This window comes from Oenanthe melanoleuca, chromosome 1, assembly GCF_029582105.1.
Source record: "Oenanthe melanoleuca isolate GR-GAL-2019-014 chromosome 1, OMel1.0, whole genome shotgun sequence".
Classification (NCBI taxonomy): Eukaryota; Metazoa; Chordata; class Aves; order Passeriformes; family Muscicapidae; genus Oenanthe; species Oenanthe melanoleuca.
In genome coordinates this window covers 8,632,674-8,648,106 of record NC_079333.1, presented here as the reverse complement: position 1 = coordinate 8,648,106, position 15,433 = coordinate 8,632,674, and the positions used below count along the sequence as shown (strand labels likewise).

Sequence of the window (15,433 nt, the reverse complement as noted above, 5' to 3'; positions counted from 1 at the left end):
TGAGATAGTTGCCCAGAGATATGGGGAAGAGAACTGAACAGCCAGAATATTCTGTATTCACAATGTAATCAAATTAGAAATTCAGCCAGTAAATTCTTCTAAATTATTATTCAGATTGAAAGCAGAAAAAGCAACCAGTAAAAACCAGTGTGCCACTTTTTTCTACATAGTAATTGTGTTCTCCTGAAAGGTTGTACATCATTAGCAGAACTGAGCAAAGTTTGTTTAGATTTTTCTTTACAAATACTGAAAATTATTCAGAATTACTTGGAAGCTGCTTTTAGAGATTTATTCTTAAACAAAACCCCAATATATAAACAAAACGTTTTGTTTCCTTTGTGTTACCAGAACAAAAATCCACTATTTGCTGAAGTGATACACATTCCCTATTTTATCACACCTTCCTTATAAAGCTGGACAGTATCTTGCCATTTTTACACACACTACTCCTCTCTGCACTGGGAAGAATTACCATGTGCAAGCAGCAGGACAATCCCTGATCTCTGGGCCTCACTGAAACGCTGCATTTCAGCACTCCCCAGTTGCTATTTTGCTCTTTCTTCAGGAAGGTTCTCTACAGATTTCCAATTCTCTTTGATATTCAAGTCTGTTTCTGCACTCTGTGTCTTCCCCCACCGACCATGCCAATCAAAGGAATGCTTCAAGAGCCACCTTAACCTTCTTACATTTTCATGCCACTCATTTTCTGTATTGGCAGCCAAAGAAAACCCCAATCACTGCAGCACAGACAAAACAATTAAATTACCAAATTCTGTGTGTTATACAGATGCACTCTCAGCTTTAACTCCACACACATTTTAACACCCAGGTACATTCATTCACACGCTCACACAGACAGCAACAAACCATGAACATTTCTGTTTAAATAAAAGGTACCTACCTGGAATGAGCTGGCCCAGTAACTGATGGCATCTGGAAAGGCTGAATACAGCTACTACAGCCAGAAAAGGATAATGTTTCCATTTCATGATGTGTCCCTCCTTGCATTACACCAGCTCGGCAGCGCTAACGTCAATGTCACCTGCAGCACACCATGGAAATAAGAACAGAAGAACCATTCAGAAATTGAGGTACTTCCAGATATTTTTGTCCAGAGTAATTCTGTGAAGAATACTGGTTTCAATGCAGCTTTAGCTATTAAAATAATGTTAAATTATCTAGCAGTTAGGCAGCTCAAAACCACAACCAGAATATGAGCTATGCTTGCAGAGCAGACAACCCCAAACCAGATGTTTTAAAGGGAGACACGAGGATCCCAATAGTGCACAGATGTGTTTAAAGCACTGCATGTTGTTTGGTTAAGTTATTAAAGAAATTGATCACTTCAGCAAGATAATTAAGTGCATGTTTAATCCATCTCAGTGCAAGGAAATACTTAAACTCTTACATAAGTTGAAAACACTGTTAAGGTTATTCAACTTGCTATGAAAGCAGGGTTAAAAACTTCACTTTAGTCCTCTTATGAAATTGTGTTTTGCTAAAAGAGGATTAGAGATAATTTTACTCAGTAATAACTTGAGCAGTTAAAGGAATTTTCTGGTGAGTTTCTATGTTCTTAAGGGCAGAAAACTTTCATCTGATTGACAGGAAAATGGAATCTTATGAAGGAAAACAATATTTTGACTAAAAAAAAATCAAAATATTTTTATCCAAAATATGACTTCTAGACACATCTGACCACTAGATCTGTAGATTAAAAAGCATTCACAGCTCTATAGGTGCTTAAAAGTAATTCCTATTAATCTGATTTGTTTACTCTTCACCTACGTTAGTGCTTACTATAGATATGTCCAGAAATCATGGAATTGTTGGGGTTGGAAGGGACCCCTGAAGATCATCCAGTCCAATTCCCTGCCAATGGAGGGTTATCTGGAGCAGGTGGCAGGAATGAATCCAGGTGGGTTTGGAATATCCCCAGACAGAGACCCCATGGCCTCCCTGGACCTCAGGTGTTGTTTTCAGCCTATTCCAAACACCTTTACTCTAAGGTGTTTTTCAGATGATTTCAGAAGATTTCTAAAAGCAATAAGTTGTTTTTTTTAGATAATTAGATACACACAATCTGAAATCTGATTTATTGTTTTGGGTGGATTATTTTGGGCAAAGTTCTTTGAGTGTTTTGTTTTTCTTAAAGGTCCTTTCTCTCAATACAAACCCAAATGCATGTGAATGTAACATTCCATACATTCCATATTATCTGGGGTTCATGTCAAGATCTTGATGGTCAAGAGAGACACTTTTCTAAGTATCTGTCAAGCTATGAGATGTGCCAAACTCTAACCAACATTTAGAGACCACCAAACAACTGTAAGTCTGATGTACATTGACACACCAAAATCTACTCCAGCAATAAATAATTATGTTAGACCTTGATAACTTTATAACTACACTTCTTATTTCACTCTCCTTGTCCTCCTTGTAGTTAATGAGATGACCAGTTTGGATGATGAATCCTGTATTATCTAAATGCCACCAGACATAATTGTAAGAGTGAAGAATACTACAATGAAACCAGTCACTTGTTCAATCTGTTGGGACAGAGGAGTTTCACTGTAAACCTAATACATATTTAATGACTACAGATTCAAGTGTTGCATGACTACTGGGAGCTTTCAGTGCCACCTGACACTTCTGGATGTTCAAAAACGCATAAATAAGTTTAATATGAACAGATTCAATCTCCTACACACGTTGCATTTTAAATTTTCTTTTTGTGTTGTACCTGCACCTCTACTGTCTCAGCAACTAGAAGTAATAATAATCCATTTCCTATTACAATTACCTGTGTACTAGAAAATATGTTACCACTTTTTTTTTTTTTTTTTTTTTCTCATTTTAACCACACTGCACACAAAAACTCCAGGTTCCTTCCATTCACATTCTTTGAATTTCCCCTATCACTCATATGGCTGCTCTTCTGTTTCAAACAGCTTGACAGCTCCTAATGGCAGAGTTAACAACAATTAATGGCCAAGGTGTTACATGCTGCTCTAAATGCTATTCATGCTATGAAATGAGGATTTGCAGGCTCAGACCCTTAGAATATCCATCTCTTTCTCTGTACAGTAATACTGGTTTACTCTAAAACTATTCACTATTTTGGGGGGTTTCAGACTCCCACAAAGCTGTGGATGCAGCCCTTTAATTTTGCTTCTTCAAACAAAACCACAAAAATAACACTTTCACTTCAAGATTTACTTTTTCATTACAATATGAGATGAAGAAGGAGGAGAGAGAAGAGGTGTTTCAGGTGCCTGCATCCCATGGAGAGCAGGTATCCAGCCAGGTGAATGCTCCCTGGAGAAAGCTGCAGCTCATGCAGCAGCAAGTTTATCCTCAATGATTACAGCCCATGGGAGCTAACCACTCTGGAGCAGAGGGAAAGTATGAGGAGGAAAAAGGAGAGTCATAGAGAAGCTCTTATGGACTGTGATCTCCAGTTCTCCATCCCCCTGCACCACTCCAGGGAAAGGTGGGGTAGGAGAGTTAGAAGAGTTGAGGATGAAGAGATGGGGTTGAGCCTAGGAAAAGCAAGAAGGGCAGGAAAGGAAGAATTTTAAGTTTTTTCTTTTTTCTCACCATCCAACTCTATTTTAATAAAAAATAAATGTAATATTTCATTCTAAATCCTGAAATTATCCCTGTCTCATTAAAAATATTATTCTTACAGAAAATTTCAGTGAAGGCAGCTTTCATAAAGCCAAATAATTTTAATATGAAAATAACACTTTTTAGTCTACAGTTTAAAAACAAATCCTGTAGGTGTTCCTTGAATACAATCCTGAATAGAAGGCTAATTCTATTTAGGATACAGAGCTTCTGAAAGAGTAGCCTGATCAGGGACAGAAAATAGAAAGATTTGTCATCAGAATAGCTTTCAGATAGAAGCTTAGTCCAGCAAAAGTTAAACAAGATCTTTCTTTTCATCATCATGCCACAATTCTGGCACTACACAACAATGGAAGAAACCAGAAATGTACTGCAGCCAGAGAGACTCAGATGCAATTCTCTGACCTACAAAACTAATACTTCAGAGTAAAGACTGGCACTAATTAGATGTTGCCAGTGACAGAAGATGCACTCACCACAGACACCCCATCTCACTCTGCATCAAATGGCCACAGACCTTCACCAGAATGTGCAAGAAAAAATTCAGATGCAAAGCTTTGTCCAGAGTGCACAATGAAGATAAACACTGCCTTCTCTATGACATTATAATCATTAAAGAATCAATGGCAAATTAAACTGCACAACCCCAGAGGGGAAAGAAGTAGCATGGTAAATGCAGAAAAAAGGTCCAATCAATTATGATCTTCCACTTCCAAAGTACAGTGCTATTTATCACTACAGCCAGTGCAGCAGCAAAGACACAGACTAGATCAAACCAATGCTTTTTGATAACTACTGATGCTCCTCTTGATGCTTCCTAAGACTAGATTTTGATGGGCTCTTGAGTAGAAAGAATGGACACAAAAGTCAGGTAATTAAAATTCTAACTTGTAAAAATAACTTCCTTTTATAAAATATTATACTTTGGGAAATATCATGCTAAAGACTGCTTATCTACAGAATGAGACAGAATTTTGATTTGCCATGTACCAAACCATTTAGGAGAAGACTAGCAAAATTTCACCAAAAGGAGAAAAGAAAAAAATTGTAAATATTCCTTTCAAAGAAATGTTAACTATTTTTGGAAATATAATTTTTTTGAAGCTTGTCTCACATTGTTAGGCCTTCTGGTAGTGGATGGCCCTTCCTGTGCTTTCAACCCCCATGCCCATTAGTCAGACACCCATTTATTTGGTCATCTGTGTTCAGACCAACATTACTTCTGAACTTACTCCTGTGCCTTACCATCAGTTAGAGATCACTGAAATTAAGAACTTCCCTCTACTTTTAAACATCATGTCTATATTAAACCAAATTTACTTGAAGTTCCAGAAGGAGGCTCTGCCTTATATTGTCTCAACTGTGTCCATTTAGGAGCAAAAATGACATGGAGTTGATGAACTAGGTGGAAAAGTCTGGTTAGCTCCTTTTTTGCTATAAAGTAAATCTACTCTACCAACATCAAAGCAACTCAAAAATATAAATCTATTTAAATCAGAGTAGTTATCAGTATAACAGATCTAAGTATGTGGACTTTGATCCTTTCAGTGACAGTTTCAGCAGACATTCATGAAGCTTATCTTATTTAAACTTTTAGTATTCCCAGACATTTGCTATTTTAGAACCAATTTTTAACAATTGGTTTTAACAGTTATGATGCAAAATTTGCACTTTACTTACTTCAGACTGTGGTTTGCTTGCTCTTTTAATGCAATGAGAAACCCAAGAGTAAAATATCTATTCTTGTGAATTATAACAATGTATTGATTGTGCCCAATTTACATATCTAAGTAGGCAGGTGACAAACTTATATGCAAAAGTCTTACCCAGATTCTGACTTGATTTTTGTATGGTATTTTTACTGCCTAAGCAGCACTATAGAAATAATTCATCTAATGTAATTAATAATAAAAAGAAACTTGTACTTAAGCTCAATCTGAGGCATCAGACATATGACAAAAAAAATAGTTTTTCTGCCACCAGTCTTAGTCTCATAAACAATTTCTGTACCAGAAGCTCTGCTAATCTCTAATGTTTCCTTCATGCCTGACCATACAAACTGAAGTTAATCTTGATTAAAGGCCAACTTGAACAAAGAAGCTTTCCTCAGGGAGGAGTATGTCAGTGAGACAGTGAGCAATAGAACAGGATTTCTGTGCAAGGCAGCAATACATTTATAATGCAATATAAATGTGCAATGTAAGGTATGGAATATGAAGTGAAATGTTAAAGAGTGTAAATAGAATGAAAAATTATACCATGAATTGTATTATCTGTGTCTAGGTTTGTAAAAAATTATTTTTCAGGCATTTTAGAAGCAATTTAATCTGGGTTTTTGTTTTTGTTTTTGTTTCAGAAACATGCATATGTATGTGAGACAAAAGGAAAAAAAAAAAAAAAAAAGGGTAGGTCAGGTAGAGCTCTTCCCTTGAAGGGATAGATGCTTATCACTCAACAGAATCAGAATAAAAACAAACTTCCCAAGCAACCACTCTAAGAGATACCTCAAATTCTCCACTGCCTGTGTCATGTTCTTCCCCACACCATTCACACTGTGGCTGCCCTGCAGCAGCAAAGAGGAGTTGGTCCATTTCTTACTGGGTGACACTTGGCAAAAATCAGCTCAATTAAAAGACTAAACACAAAGGGAAAAGGTTTTCTGCATGGGGGGTTTTTCTTTAATCTTCAGGCAGGAATTGGGAGCACTGGAGAGAAGTGAGAGTGCTCTGCAGGCTCCTGCCCTGCCTGACCCCCAGAGCTCTGGTCTCTCTCAAGGACCCAAACTGGGTTACCAAGGGCTCCCTGCTCTCTGTCTCTGCTCTGCCAGCAGCAGTAGAGTCAGTCTGAGCAGGCAGGGAAAACAAAGCCCACCTGGAATCAGTCTGACAAGGTATACAAAGGGCAGCAAGAGGGACTCCTACAAATACACAAACAGCAAGAGAAAAACCAGGAAGAAGAGGGGGACATGGAAACAAAGGACATGAAAAAGGCTGAGGTGATTGATGCCTTCTTTTATCTCAGTTTTGCTGGAAAGAGCAGCCTGCAGGAATCCCAGGGTCCTAGAACCTGAGAAGTCTGAACTAAGGAATATTTGCTCTCATTGGAGGTTGATCAGGGTAAGAAGGGCTTGAACCAGCTGGACACACACAACAGCTCCTCAGCCCTGACAGATGCACAGGAGAGACTCCTGGGAACTGGAAGAAGCAAGTATTGCCCCTATCTTCAGGATTAAGGATTCAGGGAAGAACAAGCCTCTAAGCCTCATCTCAAACCCTAAGAAGGCAAGGAATGAACCCATTCTGGAGACCATCTCCATATGTATGGAAGGATGAGAAGGTAGTAGTAGCATGGTGTTATAAAGAAAAAAACATATTTAACCAACCTGGAAGCTTCCTGTGATGAGATGATTGGCTTTGTAGATATAGAGAGACCAGTGGGTATTGTTTATCTTGACTATAAGAAGGTCCTTGACACTTTATTCCATAAGATCCTCATAAAGAAGCTGATGAGGAACAACCTAGATCAGCAGAGAGTGAGGTGGACTGGAAATGGCCTGAACTGTCAGGTTTAGGGGATGGTTGTCAACATCAGAGCTCAGCTGCACATCCATCCCATGCAGCACATCCCAGGGGCTGCTGCTGTGTCCAACACTGTGTAATGTCTTTACCAGTTACCTGGACAGTAAGACTGAGTACACTTTCAGCAAGTTTAAACTTGACAAAAAGCTGGGAAGAGTGGAGGATGGTTGTACCAATATCCAGAGGGACCTCTGCAGGCTGGAAAAATCTCTGCAATTCAAAGGGTAACCCTAAATCTTGCATTGGATAAGGAATAACCTAAGGTGCCAGGATACCCTAGAGGGCAGCTGGCTGGAAAGCAGCTCTGCCAAGAAGGACTCAGTGCTCCTCCTGAACAAAAAGTTGAGTAGCACTGTGTTCTTGCAGAAAAGAAGGCCAAAAAGCAGGTAGGAGGAAAGGTTCCTTCTTCTCCCTCTCCTAAGCAGAGGCAAGGCCACACCTAGGGTGATTTGCCCAGCATTGGGCTCCTCAGTAGAAAAACATTGTGGAGCAAATTCAGCAGAGGGACACAAAAAGGATTAAGAATTAGGAACATCTGTCATTTGGGAAGAGGCTGGGACTGCTCAGTCAGCAGAAGATCCAGGGAATCTGATCCATGTGAATAAATCCTTGCTGTGATGGGATGAAATAGAAAGAGCCAAGCTCTTGGCAGTGGTGGCCAGTGACAAGGCTAAAGACACAAGTTGAAACACGAAATTCCACTTAGATATAAGAAAAAGAAACTTCTCTACTGCAAGGGTGAATGCACAGTGGAACAGGCAGCCCAGATAAATGTGGTTACCCTGTCCTTAGAAGCAAAACCTGGTAAGATACAGAAATCCATATTCTGTTTTCAGAAATAGCATAATATAAAGTGGCCAGCATGGAATGAAAAAAGGCTCTTTCACTAAAAATTGGTCACAAAATGATTAGGAGCTGTAGTGCAGAGCAACTAGGAAAGCTGTCAGCATCAAATGCTCCTGGAGCAGGGGCACACTGAATGAAGAGAGCATGCTGGGGATGTTCTGTAGGGCTTAAAAGAAAAAAAGGTTAAACAACATGAATGCAAAAATAATTTATTCTATGTAAAGTCCTCAATTCATGGTCAATAAATAGAAAGTTGAGGAGGTTTGTGGTGACAATTTTAGGGGAACAACCTTATGATCCCACAGGGAAACAGAACAAGCAGATAGATGAATGTTTAAATATGCTATGCAGTGTTGTAAGCTATGGCCTGTCATCACTGTGATAGTTGTGTTCAGGTTGATTATTCCCCTGGAATGCAAAAATCAATTCTAACTTGCAGACTATTATTTTGCACAGACCCTCAGTATTGCAGATTTTGTTCTCTATTATATCTTCAGTCACTCTCAGGAGCAATCAGAGGCCAAAAGGTAATTGGTAACAGTCACCAGTGAATTCAGTGAACAAAACTTTCCTCAAATCCAGAAAGTGATTTCATTCTGCTAATTAGACTTTTTTGGTGGAAACTGCAGATATAGCTAAAAGCTGGGGGAAGAGAGGGGAGAAGTGAAGCTAGTGTGTGTCATCACTCTCAAACTGTTTAGGAGAGGGAGAGGCAAAGACATCGAGGTCTTAGCTAAGAATTTCACAGTGCAGGGTAGTCTGTGTGTGTCTGAGTGAGAGGAAGAGGTGATGTGGCTTTAGAGATCCTTCATCTGATAAAATTTCCTTCAAACTTAGAGGAAGGGGGCACTTTGGGTTGTTCATCCCAATAGTAACTAGGCAGTGTCACATAATTGGTGCTCAGAGAACAGAGAATTTCTCTATAATTAAAATAAGTCTGCCAAAGGAACAGAACTTCCATCAACAGCAACTCCAGCTGACTTGCTCCATACTAGTCTAAAACACAAGACTTCTCAAACAGCTGTTTGGGATGGTTGTTAGTGCAGTTTCATATTTTTCACAATTTTATCCCCTGTAATCAGCCTGGGTCTCCCTTTTTGCATAATTAGGCACTGTCTATCAATAAGGACAAGCAAAAAGGGAACAAATACTGTAGTAACTAACAGCACTACAGAAAACCCAATGAGAAAATGAATGGAGTTCAGGCTTGGACTTGGATCTGGTACCATATTCAAAATGTAAACAGGGAGGGGAAAATAAAAGCCAACAAATCTTAGTAGCTGGATCATTAACTTAGGCAAGGTATCTGCAAAGAAATTGCAGATAGTCATGAGAAAAAAAATTATAACAGTGTAACCTGAGACCTGTGTTTTCCAACAGAAAAAAAATTAAAATCTGGAAAATTGTTTAAAAACTGATCTAAATAAAGCAAAAACTCTCATACTGTGCATTACTGATGCACTATCCCCTTCTGTCCTTTGGCAAATTAAACAAAAGACTCATGTCTCAGCTATCAAGACTTTCAAGAGTGTGTTCTCTAGAACTGTACACTCATCACTTTTTAATAGGAAAAAAAAAATTAACAATGCCTTGATGTAATTAGTAGTTTCTTGACTTGTAAGAAATACTGGCAGTTTTCAAACACTGTTTAGTAGTGGACATTTGAAGAAGTGATTGTTGTCAAAGTGCTTCCAAGTAGAGCCACGCTGGAAAAGAAACATTTGATAGAAAGAACATCCAGTGTCTGACAGGTTAAAAAAACCAAACCACTCCTTTTAACTGCATTTTGATTCCTCTGTTACACCTGATGTAAAAAAAGCAAGGGTTTTTCAAAGACATTAAGCTTTAAACATCCACAGTATCTTTGAATGTCCTCAGCAGCACCAGAAAAGAGGGATTCAATTTTCAAAGATAATTGTGTCAGATAACTGTCTCATCCCTTTTCAGAAGCAAACTGATAAACACCTAATTACCAGCCAAGTGATTTCAGAGCCACACAGCTGGGCCTGAGAAAAGGCTACAGGGAATGACAAGGTCTCCTAAAGCCATTGAGAGCAAGAGGCATTTGGTTTGTGAATTACTTCATTTATTCAGCTGATATAAAATGTATGGAAAGTCCCAAGAGAAAAAAAAATATTCATAAAATTTTGAAATAATAAATAGAACCAATATCTAACCAGAGAGGTAAAATATTTTCACATAACACAGAATTGCATATTACAGAACAATTACATTCCAAAATCCACAATGGTAACTAGAGTCCTTGAAAAGACTCATTTTTTCCAGAAAGCATTTGTATCTTACTCAGACTAACCTTGTATTTTCTTGATACTGCTGTATAATAGGAAAATTGCTTTACAGTAAACATATATTGCAATTTTATTGCAAACTGGAAAAGCATTCTGATCTTAAACAATTACAGAGAATTTACAATTTCTTTCACCAACTGAATTTTCACCAATGTTTAAGAATTCTCTCATTCTTCTTGAAAAAACTGGTAATACAGCAATCCTTTCTGAAAAGACCAAGTTTCTTCACTTTTAAGTTATCTTCACCAATTAAAAAACCCACAGGTATTTCATGTAGCACATCAGATTTCTGTGAATTTTTTGAAAATCTGCATTATAGAAGCCAGTCCTGTAATCTTACTGAATTCCTTGAGCTTGTAGAAGTGTTGGCACTTATTACATTCCCTAAATGTTAATGGATTGGAGAGCAGGAAATATCAAAGGAATGATGTAGAGTTCAGAAACACAGGTAGGAAGGAGAAGATTGCTGATAATGCTTCCACAAAATTAATTTGAATAAGTTTTATACTCCTCAGGCTTTATGCAAAAACACAGTAGATCTGGGGTGGTGGTATCAGTAGTACCTATTTCTGACCTCATTCTGCTCCCAGACAGGAGCAAATCAATTGGAATTCTGCAAACGCAAGGAAACAAGGATGGATCTGTGCAATTCTGTAAATAATAAGCTAATAAGTTGGAACATTTCTGCAGGTGTCTTCACCCTTCACATAAACATGAAAAAAAAGCTGTCTGGGAAGAGCTGACACTCCCTTAGCATTTAAGTTCCAGCAGTCAAGCATGCATATTCAGCAAAAGGTCCTGGGATTTTGCCTGTCTGAAAATTAAAACGTGACTTCAGGTCACATCTTTGGCATAATGACCATTCTATTTCTACTGAAACAATTTAAATTATGGAAGTAAAATTCCTGGATAAATTCTCCCCTGCAACTACATTTGAAAAGAGAGACCTGAATGCAAATCCCACAGCGCAAAGAAACACCCAGACTTCTTTTCAGGTGAGAGAAATCTTTGTGTACATCTACTTTCCAAACTTCTTAGGCTTCTATCTGTCATGACAGGAAGGGACATTAAATGCCTTCTCGAAAAATAAACTTTGTGAAATTAAAAAAAAAGAACTTCTAGACAAAACAGGGACTGTTTGCTACTGCAAAACTCTGGAACAATAAGTGTTTTGGGACTGTGAACTGCAACTTCTGCAGCAAAAGGCTTACTGGGATGATTTTCCACTTGAAATTCAACTTTGAAGGAAAGAAAAATAGCTTGGCTTTTGCCCTTAGTAAGAACAAGGGCAATTAGAAAGCATTTCCACAACCTCCCTCTCCAACAAGCCTTCTCAGAGACAGAAATGTACATCAGGATTCATAGAATATTCAGCTTTCCCCTGCAGCACACTCATCCTTCTGGAGTCACCAGTAAAGGTGAAACTCAAACAATACAAGGACTTTCAACCTTGCCTGCTTCTTGGTTAAAGAGGCTTGTGTGAAATGCTAACTCCTTGGGGGAAAGGAAGAAGATGCCAGCTCTCATGAAGCTGCTGAAGAGTGGCAGAATCCCTTTGAAACTGAGACTGATCTGATAAGGTCGTTATGGTTGTTAATAGCAGCTCCTTCCTCTGCTTCCTTGGAAGAGACTCTGGCATTTCCTGGCAGGTCAGGGCAGCCAGCAGCCGAGCTGTCCCTGCAGGATTGTGCCTCTGAAAGCCCCATCCTGTCCATATCCAGCAGACAAAAAAGCTTCTCCCTGTAAGTGAGGAGTAGTAACACCTCCTATTGTTTATGGTAGCTTTTTGTTATGCCTCACACTTGAAGCAGATTTGGCCATCTCACTGATTTTGTTCCCAGGGGCTTTTAAACCAGAGAAACAAAAAAAGATTTAAAGTAATTGCATTTCTACAGCTCCTGAGACTGTAAATCTTTGGGTCAAAGGTAAAAATCCTAAATGTCACCACTCCCAGCCCCAGGAGGAATGCAGGGAGGATGCAAGGCTTACCTCTTCTGTCTGGCTAATGGGCTCAGGCACAATTCCACACTATCTCCAGGGCAGAGAGATGCAGAGCAGTGCAGTGGTGGGCCCAAAGTACATGGGAGGGAATGAAAACAGATGTGGGATTATTTCAAAGAGAAAATTCAGAGGATGTAGAAATCCTTCAGATCACTGTGGTGTTGTTATTTTTGTTTCAAACTCATATGAGAAGAACTAAGGAGGCAGAAGGTCCACAGACAACATGCAAGAAAATGCTATTCTGTAAACCCTAATAATCCTTCGAGGATGCTTTATAAAAGAGATTTATTTAGTGCATGTGCTGTCAACAACCTATGAAAAGTTAAGGTATCACCAGCAAGCTCCTCCCAGGAACAGGCTTCCTGTCCTTAGCAGTAGGAGAAAAGAGAAAATGTGAGGCCAGACCTGAAAACTCATTTTTAATATGCCTATGGCATCTCAGACAAAATATATGTAAAAGCTTCACTACATTAGATGAAGGGCAGGATATTCAAAAGAAGATTCCTCTATTATCTAAACAGTAATTTGAAAATGAAGATCACTCCTAAAAAGAATGTCGCCCTTGTTTTTCCCCCACCCATCTTCCTCTTTCGTTTTTTTCCTTTTAAAAAAGTCCTTCACAGCATATTTTTATTCATCTCAGGGTCTATTGACTCATAAGTTCTGGTTCATAATTTAAGGGCAGAAGTTATCTGTTATAGAGTTAGCAGTAGAAGAAAATTCCAGTGGACAGACTGAGCATTCTGGCCCTGAACAATTTCCCTTGTGAGGATGCTCCCAGATCATTAATTCTGTCTGTTAGAAAGACAAAAACTGTTAGTGTCCATCAGTATATGAAATGCAGTACACAAAAGGGTGCTTTTAAGAGTTTTGTTTCTAAGTGTGACTGTAAAGAAGTAAATTTAAAGGATACAGATAAAAATATCCTGACTAGGAAAGCACAACAGATATGGAAGAGACATTGAAGGCCATATGTTTTAAAAAGGCTGCTCAAACCTGCAAATTCTGTGCAAAACTTGAAATAACCTTGACATACAAGGAAAAATAACCATATGTGTCTCAATAAAAAATTCTAGAGTTTCAGCTAATCAAATAGCAAAGCAACCCAAAATTTCAAATATTTTCTCCTATCAATACAATGCACTTTTCTGAGAGAAAACAGTCAAACAAAGGGATTTTATCAGAATGTATATAACACACTAAAAGTTCAGATTAACTGGCTATTATTTTGACTGCTCTGCAGGTCCTAGAGTGGGTCCTCAGGCATTTTGCATCTGTCAGATGCACGATCAGATGCTCACACATGTATCACACTCCCTGTAAGTACAAGGGACACCAGCTATAAACACATTTTTAAAGTTATGGATGTGCCTGACATAACTGGTGTGACCTTTCCTGATAGAGGAACTGCTGCATAATCAGTCTCATGTGGGCAAGAAAATTCAACAACGTCTTGAATCACTGAATTCAGTCACATCAGCAGGAATTTCAAAAGATAGACCAAGCAACTAAGCTACATCAGCTGCTAAACCTTCAGAGACTAAATGAGTTGAAACTCAAGTTTTCCCAAGTTTGACAGAAATTGACAATTGGAAACTTAAAGAAAGGTGGACAACTGATTTCCTAGTAGTAAACCATAATGGTGACACTAACTTTTAATGGATGAATAACTAGTTGGGGGCAGAAAAAGCAACTGAATCCTCAGGAATGGTTTTTATGATCTGGGACTACTAGACGAGTAGGTATTGTGAAATTAGAATTTTGAAAAGGCTAAGAGTGATTCAGGAGGAGTATCAGTGTCTTTGACTTTAGAAAATTCTATATTTTCTTTCACTAAAGTGGCTCTTTGAAAATACCTAAAACAAAGTAGCTTTTTTTTTCCTAACAAGTCTTGTGCTATTAGAAATAAGATGCCAGTAGAACAAAAGAACAATATCATATATTTTATCCCTGAACTGGAAACTGAAACAAAGAATGTTATTTTGATATAAAGAAAATCATATGTGTGCTCATTTGTACTACTGGCACTTTTGGAAGGGAATGCTGTTTTTCTGGGACTCAAAGAAAGCCAACATTACTTTAACTCATCAAAAGAAAGCCATTGTAAAAAAAATGACTGAAGATATATTTACCTCATTCACCCCTATTTAAAATAATAATTTTGTTCTAATATTTCCATTGGCTTGGCTTTCCAGCAGCCACCCTTCCCTTTCAGGTAAGTCCATGTAGATGGATGCTCTGCAGCACACTGCTGCTGCCAGGGAGAAGGCAGTGGATCAGACATTCACATGGCTGCAGTGTAAATTTGAGCTTGTGAGTTATCAAACAATCAGATGAACTAGTTGATATTGATGAAGAGATTCATAACATGCCCCAAAGTCACATCCCTAGCACACATTAAACTGATTCAGAGCTACCCTTCTCCAGTTATTTCCTGCTAGTGAAAGGGAAATAAATTTATTGTAAATCCTTGCTCTCATCTGTGCCAACCTGTATCACAACCATTCATTTCCATTCATCTCCTGATAAATGGATACTTAATTTGTTTTCAGACTACCTTGGAGATCTCCAGTATGTATTGACAGACAAAAAGAAATTGCATTGAATGCCACAAAAAGCACATTCTATGGAGTACAAAACCTTCCTAGATTTTGTCATTAGAAAAAAGTTAATAATATTTTCTCAGAGAAATTAGTATGCAATAGCACACTTGCTTGTGCTTATAGACTAAAACTATCTTGCACAGTAAGCACTAAAATAGAAAACTCTATTGATCACATTAATAAATTCATACCCATAAAGCTTCTTTTAACCACGAAGCAATTCAAGAATTTTTGTACCTGAAAAAATATTTTCATTATTCCCTGGTACTCATTTCTTTTATGTCAGCCTGTGTTCATATTTTTACTTGTATCTTTTTCACAGGTAGCAGCATCACAATTCTTGGTCAAACTTTGCTGACTGAGCTTTTGCTGACATAATTCCCATGGGATGATCTGCTCCTAAGCATGAAATCTACAACTATCCTGGTCTTAGCACAATAGTTTATATCTTTTGTTTATAAACAGT

The 15,433-nt window shown here is 38.2% G+C and overlaps 1 protein-coding gene across 1 annotated transcript in view; it reads right to left on the bottom strand.

Moving 5' to 3' along the window:
• The window catches only part of ROBO1 (roundabout guidance receptor 1), a 580,691-nt gene extending 579,643 nt beyond the window's left edge, over window positions 1-1,048 (bottom strand). The window contains exon 1 of the mRNA XM_056496975.1: window positions 902-1,048. Within this exon, the coding sequence (XP_056352950.1) occupies window positions 902-989 (88 nt within the window). The 5' untranslated portion in view covers window positions 990-1,048. The remainder of the gene's footprint in view (window positions 1-901) is intronic.
• Between the last annotated feature and the right edge of the window lie 14,385 nt (window positions 1,049-15,433).